Genomic DNA, 14,481 nt, shown 5'->3' with positions numbered 1-14,481 from the left:
TAGCGTTAGATACTAACAAGTCAGCTCAGGCGAGTGAGTGCGTCTGCTCAACAGCAGGCATAAATCTAAATAGACCACAGGAAAGCAATTTTAATTAAGCATTACCGCTTAAATTATCAACGCAAAACTAACACTGCCATGAGTAGAAATACAGTTTCTACTGAACGTGTATCGTTTTTACACCATCGTAAAATCGAAATATCGTAAGTCGAAGCATCGTAAATCGATGAGCATGTGTACTCTGTAATCACCAGAGGGCCACGCTTACAGACAGATCCTAGATCTGATACAACAGCGTGCATGCGTGTTGCATGTGATGTTGATGTCACCCATGAGTGATTCACCTGTCATCCAATCGCAGGCACCTTTATGCGCATCAGCTGTACACTATATTTTGCCAATTCCTGCCAAAACAAAACGTTTCAGTAACGTCCGGTGTTCGGTCGGTTTGGCATGTGCAGATATGGATAAACCTGCAAAAAAGAAAAGACTGTGCAGCTATTACAAGCAATGGGAACCAAAAATGACTTGGGTTAAGCCAGTCAGTGGTGACTGGACGAAGGTTCTTCTGTACTTTATGCCGTCGGGAATTTGGCCCTTATTTTGACCTTTTGACCCATATTTGGAAGTGAGTTGGCAACCTTAATAGGAGCAGAATTAGGCCATTCACCCATCAAGTCTACTCCAACATTCAATCATGGCTGATCTATATTTCCCTCCTAACCACGTTCTCCTGCCTTCTCTCCATAACCTCTGATTTTGGCATTGTAAACTACAAGTTTTTGCTTTTCAAACCACACATGACATGCCTTTCTGTCCACTACTTTCCCATTAAGAATGTCCTGTAGATTCCATTTCTTAAGAAAAGGATATATTTTTTAAATAGCCTAAGCATCCAAATAACAAACTAATCCCATTCACACAAGAATTCACAATATGACATGATTTTTAAATCTCACTGTCATGAATTTATATGCCAGATGGAAGGAATTTAATGTTTAATTCCCATAAATTAATCTAGAAACATCCACTCAATATAATTCAAATTATTATTTTTTTGCACAATACATGGGACTAAAACTGATATTTAGTATAAAAATATTGACTATGGGTAGACAATAACACAAAATATGGACGATTTAGATGCTCTTATGACATGATTGTCCAAAAAAAGAGCATTTAAATCATCTTGCGAGTGGGTTTTTCTGGAACGCGATCGATTGGAACATTGCATTTGCGGTGAATTTGAACCCCATATTGGCAGGAAAAACACTGCCGGTTCGTATGGGGCCCAAATCACATTTTCGCATTTTAAAATTTGATTAAAGCCATCCAAAGAAACAAGTTTATATGTAAAATAAACGACTTACATTTTGTTTTCTCACGTTCATGCGATCCGTTACGTTCTAGGCGTTGAGGGCGTTAGAAGTCGCTTTTTATTTTAATGTAATTATTAAATTGTCTCGCGATTAAATAAATTAAAAAAATCGGGAACGGAAGTCCGATCGATTGTTCTTCAGCAGCTAGCAGCCCGAGGAAGTCCGCCTCCGATAAGCAGGAGAAAACGGCATTTTAATCCCGCACCCTCCCCCCCCCCCCCTCAAAGGTGGCAAAGTCGCGCACACGGCCAGTGGCAGAACTGCAGCGCCGCTGAAGTTTTGTAACATCGCTACTGTATGGCAAATCAAATTCTTTATACTTTGCAAAACATACTTGGCTAATAAATTACACGAGTTACGAATTAGGGGAATTAGTGGAAACATCTTCTCCACATCCACTCTATCCAGGCCTTTCACTATATGGCAAGTTTCAATGAGGTCCCCCAAAGTAGACAAAGTCAGCGGAATCAAGTTCTCAGCTCACCCACACAGCCCCTGCAACATGTTTTTCAGCATTCATGGAATGACAGTAAATGACTAATAGTATTACTAGATTTTAAAGTCAAAGAGTGAAAGAGTCATTGAGTGATACAGTGTGAAAACAGGCCCTTTGGCCCAACTTGCCCACACCGGCCAACTTATCCCAGCTACACTAGTCCCACCAGTCCATGTTTGGCCCATATTTTCTATCCCTCCAAACAACATCTTACGGGAGTAACGTTCACCTCCAAGTCAGTGTAAATCCCATCACAAAGAATCCTCTCCCACAGTTCATAAACTTGTGATAGGAACAGAATTAGGCCACTCGGCCCATCAAGTCTACTCCGCCGTTCATTCATGTATTGTCTTTCTTCTGACTGGTTAGCAGCACGCAACAAAAGCTTTTCACTGTACCTCAGTATATGTGACAATAAACTAAACTCTCCTCCCCATAAACCCTGACACCCGTACTGATCAAAAACCTATCCATCTCTGCCTTAAAAATATCCATTGAAAAATATCAATTTCTTACCACGCCCTGGATTCTCTCTAAAGGCCACTCTCCTCCAGTCCTCCAAGACTGTGCCGACTGTGAGTGCCATACAAATAAGGCAGTGGTCAGCAGTAGAGCTGGCGATGCTTCACATGGACATTAGGTGGTCCATCGGAATAACAGCACTGGCATATTTACACAATTTTGATAAATGACATTGAATTTACAGGGTGGAATATTGAGGAATGTAGTAATCATAATTGAATGTATAAACAGTAGTAGCTCTCTTCCAGAACAAATGCCTTTGCTCACATTACCATTTTGATCTTTGGCTAATACCCAATGGTTGATCATTGCCAAGCAATTTGAAGACATGTAGATATTAGTCTGAAGGAACTGTCCCGACTTGAAACGTCACCTATCCATGTTCCCCAGAGATACTGCCTGACCCACTGAGGTACTCCAGCATAGAGTCATGGAGTCAGAGTGTTACAGTGTGGAAGCAGGTCCTTCGGCCCAACTTGCCCACAACTGACCAACATGTCCCAGCTACACTAGTCCCACCTGCCCACGTTTGGTCCATATCCCTCCAAACCTGTCCTATCCATGTACCTGTCTAACTGTTTCTTAAATACTGGGATAGTCCCAGCCTCAACTACCTCCTCTGGCAGCACATTCCATACACCCACCGCCCTTTGTGTGAAAAAGTTACCCCTCAGATTCCTATTAAGTCTTTTCCCCTTCACCTTAAACCTATGTCCTCTGGTCCTCGATTCACCTACTCCGGGCAAGAGACTCTGTGCATCTACCCGATCTATCCCTCTCATGATTTTATATACCTCTATAAGATCTCCCCTCATCCTCCTGCGCTCCAGGGAATAGAGACCCAGCCTACTCAACCTCTCCCTTTTGCTCACTCCCTCTTGTCCTGGCAACATCCTTGTGAATTTTCTCTTGTACTCTTTCCCACTTGACAACATCTATATTACTAAATCTCTGCTCTTGCTTGCTTTTGGCCCACTGGGCTGCAATTTCCGACAGAACGTCGCCACCTACGGCCGTCATTTTTCACCACCTCGCTCAGAGCCCCCCTCCACCTTACGGGTACGGAGGATTTTTCCCATCGATGATAATTCAGAGAGATATTAATGTTTAAAAAAAAATCACCATTCTCTCTGCTGCCCCTGCTGGAGGGAGGGGGAGGGACTATAAAACCAGGACGTGGTGTGCCTCACACAGTCTCTGAAAGATGGATAAAGCCAAGGGTCACATCTCTCTGAATAACACTGAACAAATGTCTACACAACAGTGAGTACCCTTAATGTGGTTTGAAAATGAAAATATGGTCTGTTTGAAGTAAAAAGGCACTGCCTGCAAATGGTTGTTTGGGTGCTTTGGCTTGAAGTTGAAAGGCACTGCTTATTTCAAATTGTGGCTTGGGTGCTTTGACTTGAAGTTGAAAGGCACTACTTACTGCAAATGGTGGCTTAGGTGTTTGGCTTGAAGTTGAAAGGCACTACATACTGCAAATGGTGGCTTGGGAGCTTTGGCTTGGTTGAAAGGCACTACTTACTGCAAATGGTGGCGGATGGTTTCGCTTGAAGTTGAAAGGTACTTCTTACTGCAAATGGTGGCTTGGGTGCTTTGGCTTGAAGTTGAATGGCACAACTTACTGCAAATGGTGGCTTAAGTGCCTGAAATTGAAAGGCACTACTTACTGCAAATGGTCGCTTGGGTGCTTTGGCTTGAAATTAAAAGGCACTACTTACTGCAAATGGTGGGTTGGGTGCTTTGGCTTGAAGTTGAAAGGCACTACTTATTGCAAATGGTGGCTTGGGTGCTTTGGCTTGAAGTTTAAAAATAATCTCCATTCTCTCTGCTGCACCTGCTGGAGGGAGGGGGAGGGACTATAAAACCAGGAAGTGGTGTGCCTCACAGTCTCTGCAAGATGGATGAAGCCCATGGGTCACATCTCTCTGAGCTCTGAATAACACTGAACACATGTTTACACAACTGTGAGTACCCTTAATGTGGTTTGAAAATGAAAATATGGTTTGTTTGAAGTAAAAAGGCACTGCCTTCAAATGGTTGTTTGGGTGCTTTGGCTTGAAGTTAAAATGCAGTATTTACTGCAAACGGTGGCTTGGGAGCTTTGGCTTGAAGTTGAAATGTACTATTTACTGCAAATGGTGGCTTGGGAGCTTTGGCTTGAAGTTGAAAGGCACTACTTACTGCAAATGGTGGCTTGGGTGCTTTGGCTTGAAGTTTAAAAAAAATCTCCATTCTCTCTGCTGCACCTGCTGGAGGGAGGCGGAGGGACTATAAAACCAGGAAGTGGTGTGCCTCAAAGTCTCTGCAAGATGGATGAAGCCAAGGGTCACATCTCTCTGAGCTCTGAATAACACTGAACAAATGTCTACACAACTGAGTACTACTGGGCACTACTTACCGCAAATGGTGGCATGCAGTTGAAAGGCACTACTTACTGCAAATGGTGGCTTGGGTGCTTTGGCTTGAAGTTGAAAGGCACTACTTACTGCAAATGGTGGCTTGGGAGCTGGTTTAAAGTTGAAAGGCACTACTTACTGCAAATGGTGGCTTGGGAGCTTTGGCTTGAAGTTGAAAGGCACTACTTACTGCAAATGGTGGCTTGGGAGCTGGTTTAAAGTTGAAAGGCACTACTTACTGCAAATGGTGGCTTGGGTGCTTTGGCTTGAAGTTGAAAGGCTCTACTTACTGCAAATGGTGGCTTGGGTGCTTTAGCTTGAGGTTGAAAGGCACTACTTACTGCAAATGGTGGGTTGGGTTGCTTTGGCTTGAAGTTGAAAGGCACAACTTACTACAAATGGTGGCTTGGGTGCTTTGGCTTGAAGTTGAAAGGCACAACTTACTGCAAATGGTGGCTTGGGTGGTTTGGCTTGAAGTTGAAAGGCACGTCTTACTGCAAATGGTGGCTTGGGTGCTTTGGCTTGAAGTTGAAAGTCACTACTTATTGCAAATGGTAGCATGAAGTTGAAAGGCACTACTTACTGCAAATGGTGGCGTAGGTGCTTTGGCTTGAAGTTGAAAGGCACTACTTACTGCAAATGGTGGCTTGGGTGCTTTGGCTTGAAGTTGATAGGCACTACTTACTGCAAATGGTGGCTTGGGTGCTTTGGTTTGAAGTTGAAAGGCACTACTTACTGCAACTGGCGGCTTGGGTGCTTTGGCTTGAAGTTAAATGGCATTACTGCAAATGCACTTCCTGTTTGCACTGTATAGCCAAGTTTATTTGTCACATACACATACGAGATGTGCAGTGAAATGAAAGTGGCAATGCTCGCGGACTTTTGTGCAAAAAGACAAACAACCAAACAAACTATAAACACAATCATAAACACATATTATTTTACATAATAAATAATGGAAGGAAAAACGTTCGGTAGAGTTAGTCCCTGGTGAGATAGGCGTTTACAGACCGAATGGCCTCTGGGAAGAAACTCCTTCTCAACCTCTCCGTTCTCACCACATGGCAACGGAGGCATTTGCCTGACTGTAGCAGTTGGAACAGTCCGTTGCATGGGTGGAAGGTGTCTCTCATGATATTGTTGGCTCTGGAGTTGCACCTCCTGATGTATTGTTCCTGTAGGGGGGCAAGTGCAGTTCCCATAGTGCGTTCGGCTGAACATACTACTCTCTGCAGAGCCTTCTTGTCCTTGGCAGAGCAATTCCCAAACCAGATGGTAATATTCCCGGACAAGATGCTTTCCACCGCCGCTGCGTAGAAGCACTGGAGGATCCTCGGAGACGCTCTGAATTTCCTCAATTGCCTGAGGTGGTAAAGGCGCTGCCTTGCCTTACTCACGAGTGCTGAGGCGTGTGATGCCCATGTCATATCCTCGGAGATGTGGACTCCCAGATATTTAAAACAGTTCACCCTATCCACAGGATTCCCATTTATCCTCAATGGAGTGTACGTCCTCGGATGATATGCCCTCCTTGTATATTGATTTTAGATAAAATGCTACACTTACGGCTGTGATTTTTGGCCATCTTACTCAGTGCCCCCTCCGCTGAGCAGGTGCAGAGAATTCTTCCCATCAATTAAAAATAAAAGTGTTATTAGTGTTTAAAAAATGTTGAGAATCTCTCTCCTGCCAATCACGCCCTGAAAGCCACACCTGTTCCGGTGGGAGAAGGAGGGGTATAAAACCCGGAAGTGTGGATGTGGCTCAGTCTCTGCATGATGGGGGAGGGAGAGGTCATGACTCTGTCTGAGCTGTGAATCAACTGAACACACTGAATGTCTACTGAACTGTGTTTTGAGTGTGGTTTTATGGTGGTTTCACCCTGCATGAAATGGTATGAAGCTGCATTTGAATTTGGTGGCCTTGGATCCAGCTTGAAGTGGTTGGAAACTGCACTTGAATTTGGTGGCCTTGCACCCTGCTCATAGTGGTAAGAAACTGCACTTGAATTTGGTGGCCTTGGACCCTGCTTGAAATGGTAGGAACATGGATTTGAATTTGGTGGACTTGCACCCTGCTTGAAATGGAATTTTAAGGAATAGTCATGAGTCAACTGCCAGCCCACCAGCCGTGAGTGAGCTGCCAGCAGATCAGGCTTGAGGGACAGAGCTGCCACCCCAAGAACCCATACCAGTACTCCAGAAAGCCCCCCCCCCCCCACCCCACTGGCCACCAATATTGGAGAGGTGGAATATTGTGTCAGGGGACCAGCCCTCCCGTGAGAACATGGGACCCAACGGATCCCACTTAGTCGAGTATTTTCTATAACATGGTGCCCAGAACTGAACACAACTCTAGATGTGGCCTCATCAATGTCTTATACAACTGCAACATGGCTTCCCAACTTCTATACTCAATACTCTGACTGATGAAGACCAATGTGCCAAAAGCCTTTTTGACCACCTTATCCACCTTCAAGGAACCATGCACCTGCAAAAAAGCACTTTGAATTTTTTTTTTGTAAACCAGCACCTGCTGTTCCTTGTGTTTAGAATGAAGGAAAGACTTCCTGAAGGTCAAAACTCAGTCTCCATTAATGTGTGTTGAGACATAACAACATCGATGTGTGAATATTTTGCCGTCACATTTGGCATGGTGTAGTGATGGAATCAGATGGAGCAGAGGAAGATGCTTTGCTCACTGACATCACAGTAAACACTTGTTAGAACAGACCAGAGTGGGGGATGGTATCTGTTCTTGCCGATTGTCTGCTATAACAAAGTGTCACAGGTAGCATTTCATGTGTGGAGACCTAACAATAACATTTAGGCCAAGCAAGAACTGCACTGAGAGAGAGGTGCCTTTATTCAGATGAAACATTAAAGCAAAGCCTTACCTGCCCTAAGCAACAAAGCTCCAAGGTCTCAATACAGCAATACAGGCGGTGGCAGCAACCGTGGAGATTGTGCGGGCCGGGGATGGTGTCGGCATACCGGTCTGGTGGTGAAGTTCAACAAGTCTGTCCTCTTTCACCAACATCCATGACAGAGATCCGTAATAGAGTCTTTACTGAACTTGAAATAATCTTGGGGCATTCGTTCAGAATAACTTGAGATACAGACAACCCCAGATTGTCCAGGGCATCTGGAAGTTGGTAATAATCCGATTCAGTTCAGTTTATTGTCATGTGAAAAGCTTTTGTATCGTGCTATCCAGTCAGCAGAAAGACAACACATGATTACAATTGCGCCATTACAATGTATGATAAGGGAATCATAGTTAAAGTAAGAAATGTTGCAGTAGGAATAGAGATTTCAGGGTTTACCACCGGGTGGCGCCTGTAATAGTCGCCTCGCCAACATTCTGTCTCGTCCATTCTTTGTTTATATTATTTTAAGTATGTCTTAAAAGAATATTTTAATGTTTCTTGGTATGTTTTATGTGGGGGGGGTGGGGAGGGGGGTCAGGGAAAACTTTTTTTAGCTACTTACCTCGACGGTGAATTTTTCTCCATGTCGCATCTCCGTCCTCCCCTGTGGCCTACAACGTGGAGTGGTGCGGCCTTTCCTGGAGACTGGCCCGGAGCTTCAAGCGGATTTTAACATCGCGGAGCGGGCGATCCGTTGTCGAGGAACCCCAGTGAAAGGGCTCCGACCACGGAACACCGTGAAGCCGCGGTCACCAGTAAGAAGAGGACGATTCGGGAGCTCCATGCCGCGGAGAGTTCCAATCCATTCTGACGCCAGAGTTTCGACCATTACGACTTGAGGGCTTTGGACATCAGACTGTCGGTAGCGGTGAACTACAGAGGGTTCAAAGGCCCTGACCACGGGTGAACAAAGGAGGAAGATGACTGAACTTTATTGCCTTCCATCACAGTGAGGAATGTTGACTCACTTGCCTGCGCTTGGTCAATATCCCTCCAAACTTGTCCTATCCATGTACCTGTCTGTTTCTTAAACGTGGGGTAGACCCAGCCTCAACTGCCTCCTCTGGCAGCTTGTTCCATACACCCACCATCCTTTGTGTGAAAAAGTTACCCCTCGGATTCCTATTAAATCTTTTCCCCTTCACCTTGAACTTATGTCCTCTGGTCCTCGATTCCCCTACTCAGGGCAAAAGACCCTGATCTATTCCTCACATGATCTTATACACCTCTATAAGATCACCCTTCATCCTCCTGCACTCCATGGAATAGAGACCCAGCCTACTCAAATCTCTCCCTATAGCTCATACCTACTAGGTAGATACAAAATGCTGGAGTAACTCAGCGGGTGAGGCAGCATCTCTGGCGAGAAGGAATGGGTGACATTTTGGGTGGAGACCGTTCTTCAGACTGAAGAACCACCCTAGTCCTGGCAACATCCTCGTAAATCTTCTCTGAACCCTTTCAAGCTTGACAATATCTTTCCTACAACATGGTGCCCAGAACTGAACACAATATTCTAAATACAGTCTCACCAACATCTTATACAACTGATGTATTAAATTCCATCAACCATTCCTCCGTCCACCTGGCCAATCGATCCAGATCCTGCTGCAATCGTTCATAACCATCTTCACTAACTGCAAAACCACTAACTTTTGTATCATCAGCAAACTTGTTAATCTTGTCCTGTATGTTCTCATCCAAATCATTGATGTAGATGACAAACAGTAACGGGCCCAGCACCGAACCCTGAGGCACACCAGTAGTCACAGGCCTCCAGTCTGAGAAGCAACCTTCCACCATCACCCTCTGCTTCCTTCCATGGAGCCAATTTGCTATCCATTCAGCTATCTCTCCTTGGATCTCATGCGATCTAACCTTCCAGAGCAGCCTACCATGCGGAACCTTGTCAAATGCCTTACTGAAGTCCACGTACACAACATTTACAACTGCCATCATTAGCCTTTTTGGTCACATCTTCAAACAAATCAATCAAATTTGTGAGACACGACCTCCCATGTACAAAACTATGCTGACTATCCTTATTCAGCCCTTGCCCTGTATAACCTATCCCTCAAAATACACTCCAGTAATTTACCAACTACAGATGTTATGCTCACCGGCCTCAAAAGGCTCCTCCACAAACACTTCATTCACTTTCCCTTCCCAATTTCCCCATACTAGATCCAGCGTTGCCCTCTCAATATACTGCTTCAGTATACTGCTTCAGAAAACTCTCCTGAACACTTTTGAGGAATTGCACCCCATCTAAACCCTTCACGCTATGATTTTCCCAGTCTACATTGGGAAAGTTAAAATCCCCTACTACACCAACCATATTTGACCTGCAGCTGTCTGCAATGTACCGGCACATTTGTTCTTCGAATTCCCATTGACTATTCGGGGGTCTGTAGTACACCCTTTCTTGTTCCTCAGCTCCACCCATTTAGCCTCACTAGACGAACGGTCTGTAATGTTACCTCTGAACATCCTCCTTAACCAACAATGCACCCCACCCCCTCCTCTTTTTCCTTTACCTCTGTCTCTCCTGAAGCTCCTGTACCCCAGAACATTGAGCTGCCAGTCCTGCCCCTCCCTTAACCAGTACAATATCCATGCCCTAAGCTCATCTGTCTTACCCGTCAGGCCCCTTGCATTAAAATACGTGCAGTTTAAACCAACCCTCCTTCCTCTCTCTCTCTCTCTCTCTCTCTGCTTTTCACCTGTCTATTCTAGCGTTGTTACAAAACCTACCATCGCGGCGCTACAGATCTGCCACTGCCTGTACATATGATTCCGGAGGCTTTGGGGTGGGGGGGGGGGGGGGGATTAAAAAGCAGGTTTGTATTGGTTGTCGGAGAGGGATTTCCTTGGGCTGGTAGCTGATGAAGAAAAAACGTTTGGGCTTCTCTTCCCAGTTAAAAAAAAAAATTGCTGGACGATTGCGTCGCTGCATTGAAGTTAAACGCAACGTCTAACGCCTTCAACATCACGGATCGCAACATCAAATAAAAGGTATGTAGTTCATTTAACATATTATCTTGCTTTTTAATGTGGTGTCATTTTAATCTTATGGTGCAAAAAATGTTATTTAGGCCCACATACGATCGGCCATGTCTTGCCTGCCGATGGGACTTAAAATTAATGGCAACGGCAACATTCCAATCGATCACATTCCAGAAACATCCACTCTCAAGATAATCAAATTCATTATTGTTTTGCACAATCATGTCATAAGAACATCTAAATCATCTATATTTTGTGTTATTGTCTATCCATGATCAATATTTTCATACTAAATATACACAGTAGTTTCAGTCAGATGTATTGTGCAAAAAATAATGATTTTGATTATCTTGAAAGTGGATGTTTCTGGATTAATTTATGGGAATTAAACATTCCTTTATGGGAATTAAAAATTCCTTCCATTTGGCATAAATTCATGACAAAGTGAGATTTAAAAATCATGCTATATTGTGAATTATTGTGTGAATGGGATCAGTTTGTTATTTGTTATTTGGATAGAGACTATTTAAAAGTTTTAGCCTCTTCTTAAGAAATGGATAATGTTTAGATTTAGTAATTGAATTTAGATGAATTTAATTGATTAGATGAATAATTGATTTGACAAAACTGATTAATATGAATTTTTTGCTGGGTATTTACTATTTGTTTTAGCGTTTAACTTTATCATTTCTACCTTTTTTCTAAATCTGCAAATAATAACTTGTTTCTGTTAATGCTGTTCAGTGTTTTTTTTTTCTTTACATTTTAAACAGATGTCTCAGAAGAAGAAATGCAAAATTGTCAATCCAAATGCCCAGCAAAAGAGACTGATTTATACAGCACTTGCAGAGATTATCCTACTTTGGACTCCTCCAAATGTGACATTCTTAATGGGAAAGTAGTGGGCCGAAAGGCATGTCATGTGTGGTTTGAAGAGCAAAAACCTGTAGTTTACAATGCCAAAATTGAAAAGTTGAGGAAAAACAAGGTGTACAGAGTTGCTTATTGGTTACAATCTGAGGAATATGATGATGCTACTGATTATGATATGCCAATGTACCAGCTAGCAACTGATCTTCTCCATAAAGACTTGGTCATTTGCTAAAATTGTAATTTCTTTACCTGTATGTTTACAGACTTACGGCATATAATACAATAATATTAAAGTTCTGATCTTGAGAATATCACATTATTGAATTTAAGGCAGTCTGGGTGTGTATCACTATTTCCTTCACAACAGTCAATTTTGTAATTAGCTACAACTAGGTAACTATCTAATTAAATGCTTTAATTTCGGGTCATCTAAGTAGGATGTTTCATATTTGTTTCAGAATGCTTCGATCTATAATCAAAAATTTCATTCAGTTCTCTTATTTTTTTAAGAAAGTTATGGCTTTTGACTGTCCTCAATCACAGCTTTTGTGTTAAGTCAATGGCAAAGCAATAGGGAACAAGATGCTAATTTCCGAGTATGAAAATGACCACAGCTTTTTTTAATACTGAAGATATGAAAGTGAATTAGGTATCAAATTAAAGTTTTTTTTATGCTTTATCCGATGGGATAAATTACAGGCTTGATTTTTTAAAGTCTCAACATGTTGTAACATTCTTGCCTATTCTGTCCACTAGCCTTTTCCACAACACCCTCCATACCAACTTCTAGCCTCTCACATGGCTCTGTCCTGCAAAAGATCGCACCCTCCTGCCAATCTAGTTTACATGACAATAAAGTATTCCTATTCCTAGGTAGAGCAAAGGGGAAGATACAGTGCAGAATATAGTTCTCAGCATTGTAGCGCAACGGTTCCAGGGCCACAGTCCAATGTTCACAATGGGGTAGAGATGAATCGGACAATATCCTAGCTTACGGAAGGACCATTCAGAAGCCTGACAACAGAGGGGGAAAAGCTGTTCCTGAGTCTGGTGGTGCACAATTTCATGGACGGCAATTCGGCTTCAATTGGAGCTATGATAGTAACCAAGAGAGGATGAATCTCATGAGTGCCTCACAGCGCCGGAGACCCTGGTATGATCCTGACCTTGGGTGCTGCATGGAGTTTGCTTGTTTTCCGTGTGACCACATTGGTTTCCTCCGGGTGCTTCGGTTTCCTTCCACACCCCAAACACGTGCATTAATTCGCTTTGTAAATTGCCCCGGGGTGGAAGATTGCAACCTTCACGTTTCCTTGTTTCGACTAATGCAATCAACTCGACGTGCACAAACGGAAGATCAAATAGATCAAGTTGTCCAACAGCTTTAGGCTGTGCACGCCACACGAAAGAAGAAGTCAATTTCCCCAAGTGTGTAAGGAGTGGATGAGAAAGTGGGATAACATAGAACCAGTGTGAACAGGTGATCGATGGTCAGCATGGACCCTGTGGGCAGAAGGGCCTTTTTCCATGCTGTATCGCCAAACTAAACTAGTCTAATTATTAATTTGCAAAAATATTGAGCAAAATTGAAAAGTGTTTAAAAAAATGCAAGCATTGTCCCCCCTTCACGTTCATTATTAAAAATCCAACCAATTAATAGATTTGGCACATAAATTAGGAATGTTCATTTTTATTGATACATTTGTCTTGAAGAGGTGCTATCATGTAAACAATAGTTGGAGAATGGACGTTATTCAGACACCATTTTGTAAACCCCTATATCTTAAAATAAGTTCAGATTTGAACATCCATAAATCTAATCATTTACTATGAAAACAAGAGTTCCATTCATGTAAATGCTTTGACGATAATAGCCTAAAAATGACCTCCAGGTGATAAAGCAAAAAGATTTCTTGTATCATTATCCTTTATTCCTCTGATCAATACTACACGTTGATTATTGCAATTATAAATGGCACTTGTTGTATGGAGCAAAGCACACACTTAGCACGTGAAGTCGCTAAGTAGACAAAAAATACAACTTGCTTATGCAGAGAACAGCTCTTCAAAATATCCAAGTATACAAAATATAAAATATTTTAAATATTTAAACACTGCATGAAAAATAGAAACCGTATCAAAATAATTTCTTTAAATCCTTTCTCGCCAATCCCCCCCCCCCCCCCCCCCCCCCTGTTGGGGTCTCCTAATGAGATTTCAGTCCAATAGTACCGAGAGGGTAAGCATATGCTTTGCCAAGCACGATCCGATCCCGTAGAAGTTTAAATAAGACATAGTAATTACAAAACAGTATCAAAGCCAAGGAAAGTATATGGTTCCATTTTTCTGACCGAAGCAGAGAGTATAGTTGATACAGGACCATGCTGCCTTCTATCAGGATGAGAAGATTCAGCATCCGTAATGGCTTGTGGAATAAAAACTGTAAACAAGACAAAAAATAATAATAATAATAATCAGTTCAACTTTTTCAGTGGAAGACACAGAGTGCTGGAGTAACTCAGCAGGTCAGGCAGATATCAGGAAAACATAGAAAGGTAACGTTTCAGGTCTGGCTCGTATCTGCCTCCATCAGGCCTCCGAGGAGGATTCCAAGCATGGTCTCAACCTGAAATGTTACCTATCCATGTTCTCATGAGATGCTGCCCGACTTACTGAGTTACTGCAGCAATTTGTATCTTCTTTTTTAAACCAGCATCATTAGTTCCTCGTTTTGATTCTTTTCTGCTTTTACCGTATTGTCCTGACTGAATGAAGGGGTACAACCAGTGCTTATTGCAGACAGAAAAGATGCCGCTACACATACCATTCCTTGTTGTGTCAATGGTACATTGTTATCTTATAAGCTGCTTAAGG

At 42.8% G+C, this 14,481-nt stretch overlaps 1 protein-coding gene across 1 annotated transcript in view; it reads right to left on the bottom strand.

The window, feature by feature from the left end:
• Positions 1 to 13,783: 13,783 nt before the first annotated feature.
• Positions 13,784 to 14,481, bottom strand: part of tmem39a (transmembrane protein 39A) — a 56,375-nt gene continuing 55,677 nt past the window's right edge. Inside the window, exon 9 of the mRNA XM_055644265.1 lies at positions 13,784 to 14,047. Within this exon, the coding sequence (XP_055500240.1) occupies positions 13,814 to 14,047 (234 nt within the window). The 3' untranslated portion in view covers positions 13,784 to 13,813. The remainder of the gene's footprint in view (positions 14,048 to 14,481) is intronic.

This window comes from Leucoraja erinacea, chromosome 13 (genome assembly GCF_028641065.1).
Source record: "Leucoraja erinacea ecotype New England chromosome 13, Leri_hhj_1, whole genome shotgun sequence".
Taxonomy (NCBI): Eukaryota; Metazoa; Chordata; class Chondrichthyes; order Rajiformes; family Rajidae; genus Leucoraja; species Leucoraja erinaceus.
The sequence above is the reverse complement of the archived record's forward strand: the minus strand, read 5'-3'. Positions and strand labels throughout refer to the sequence as shown.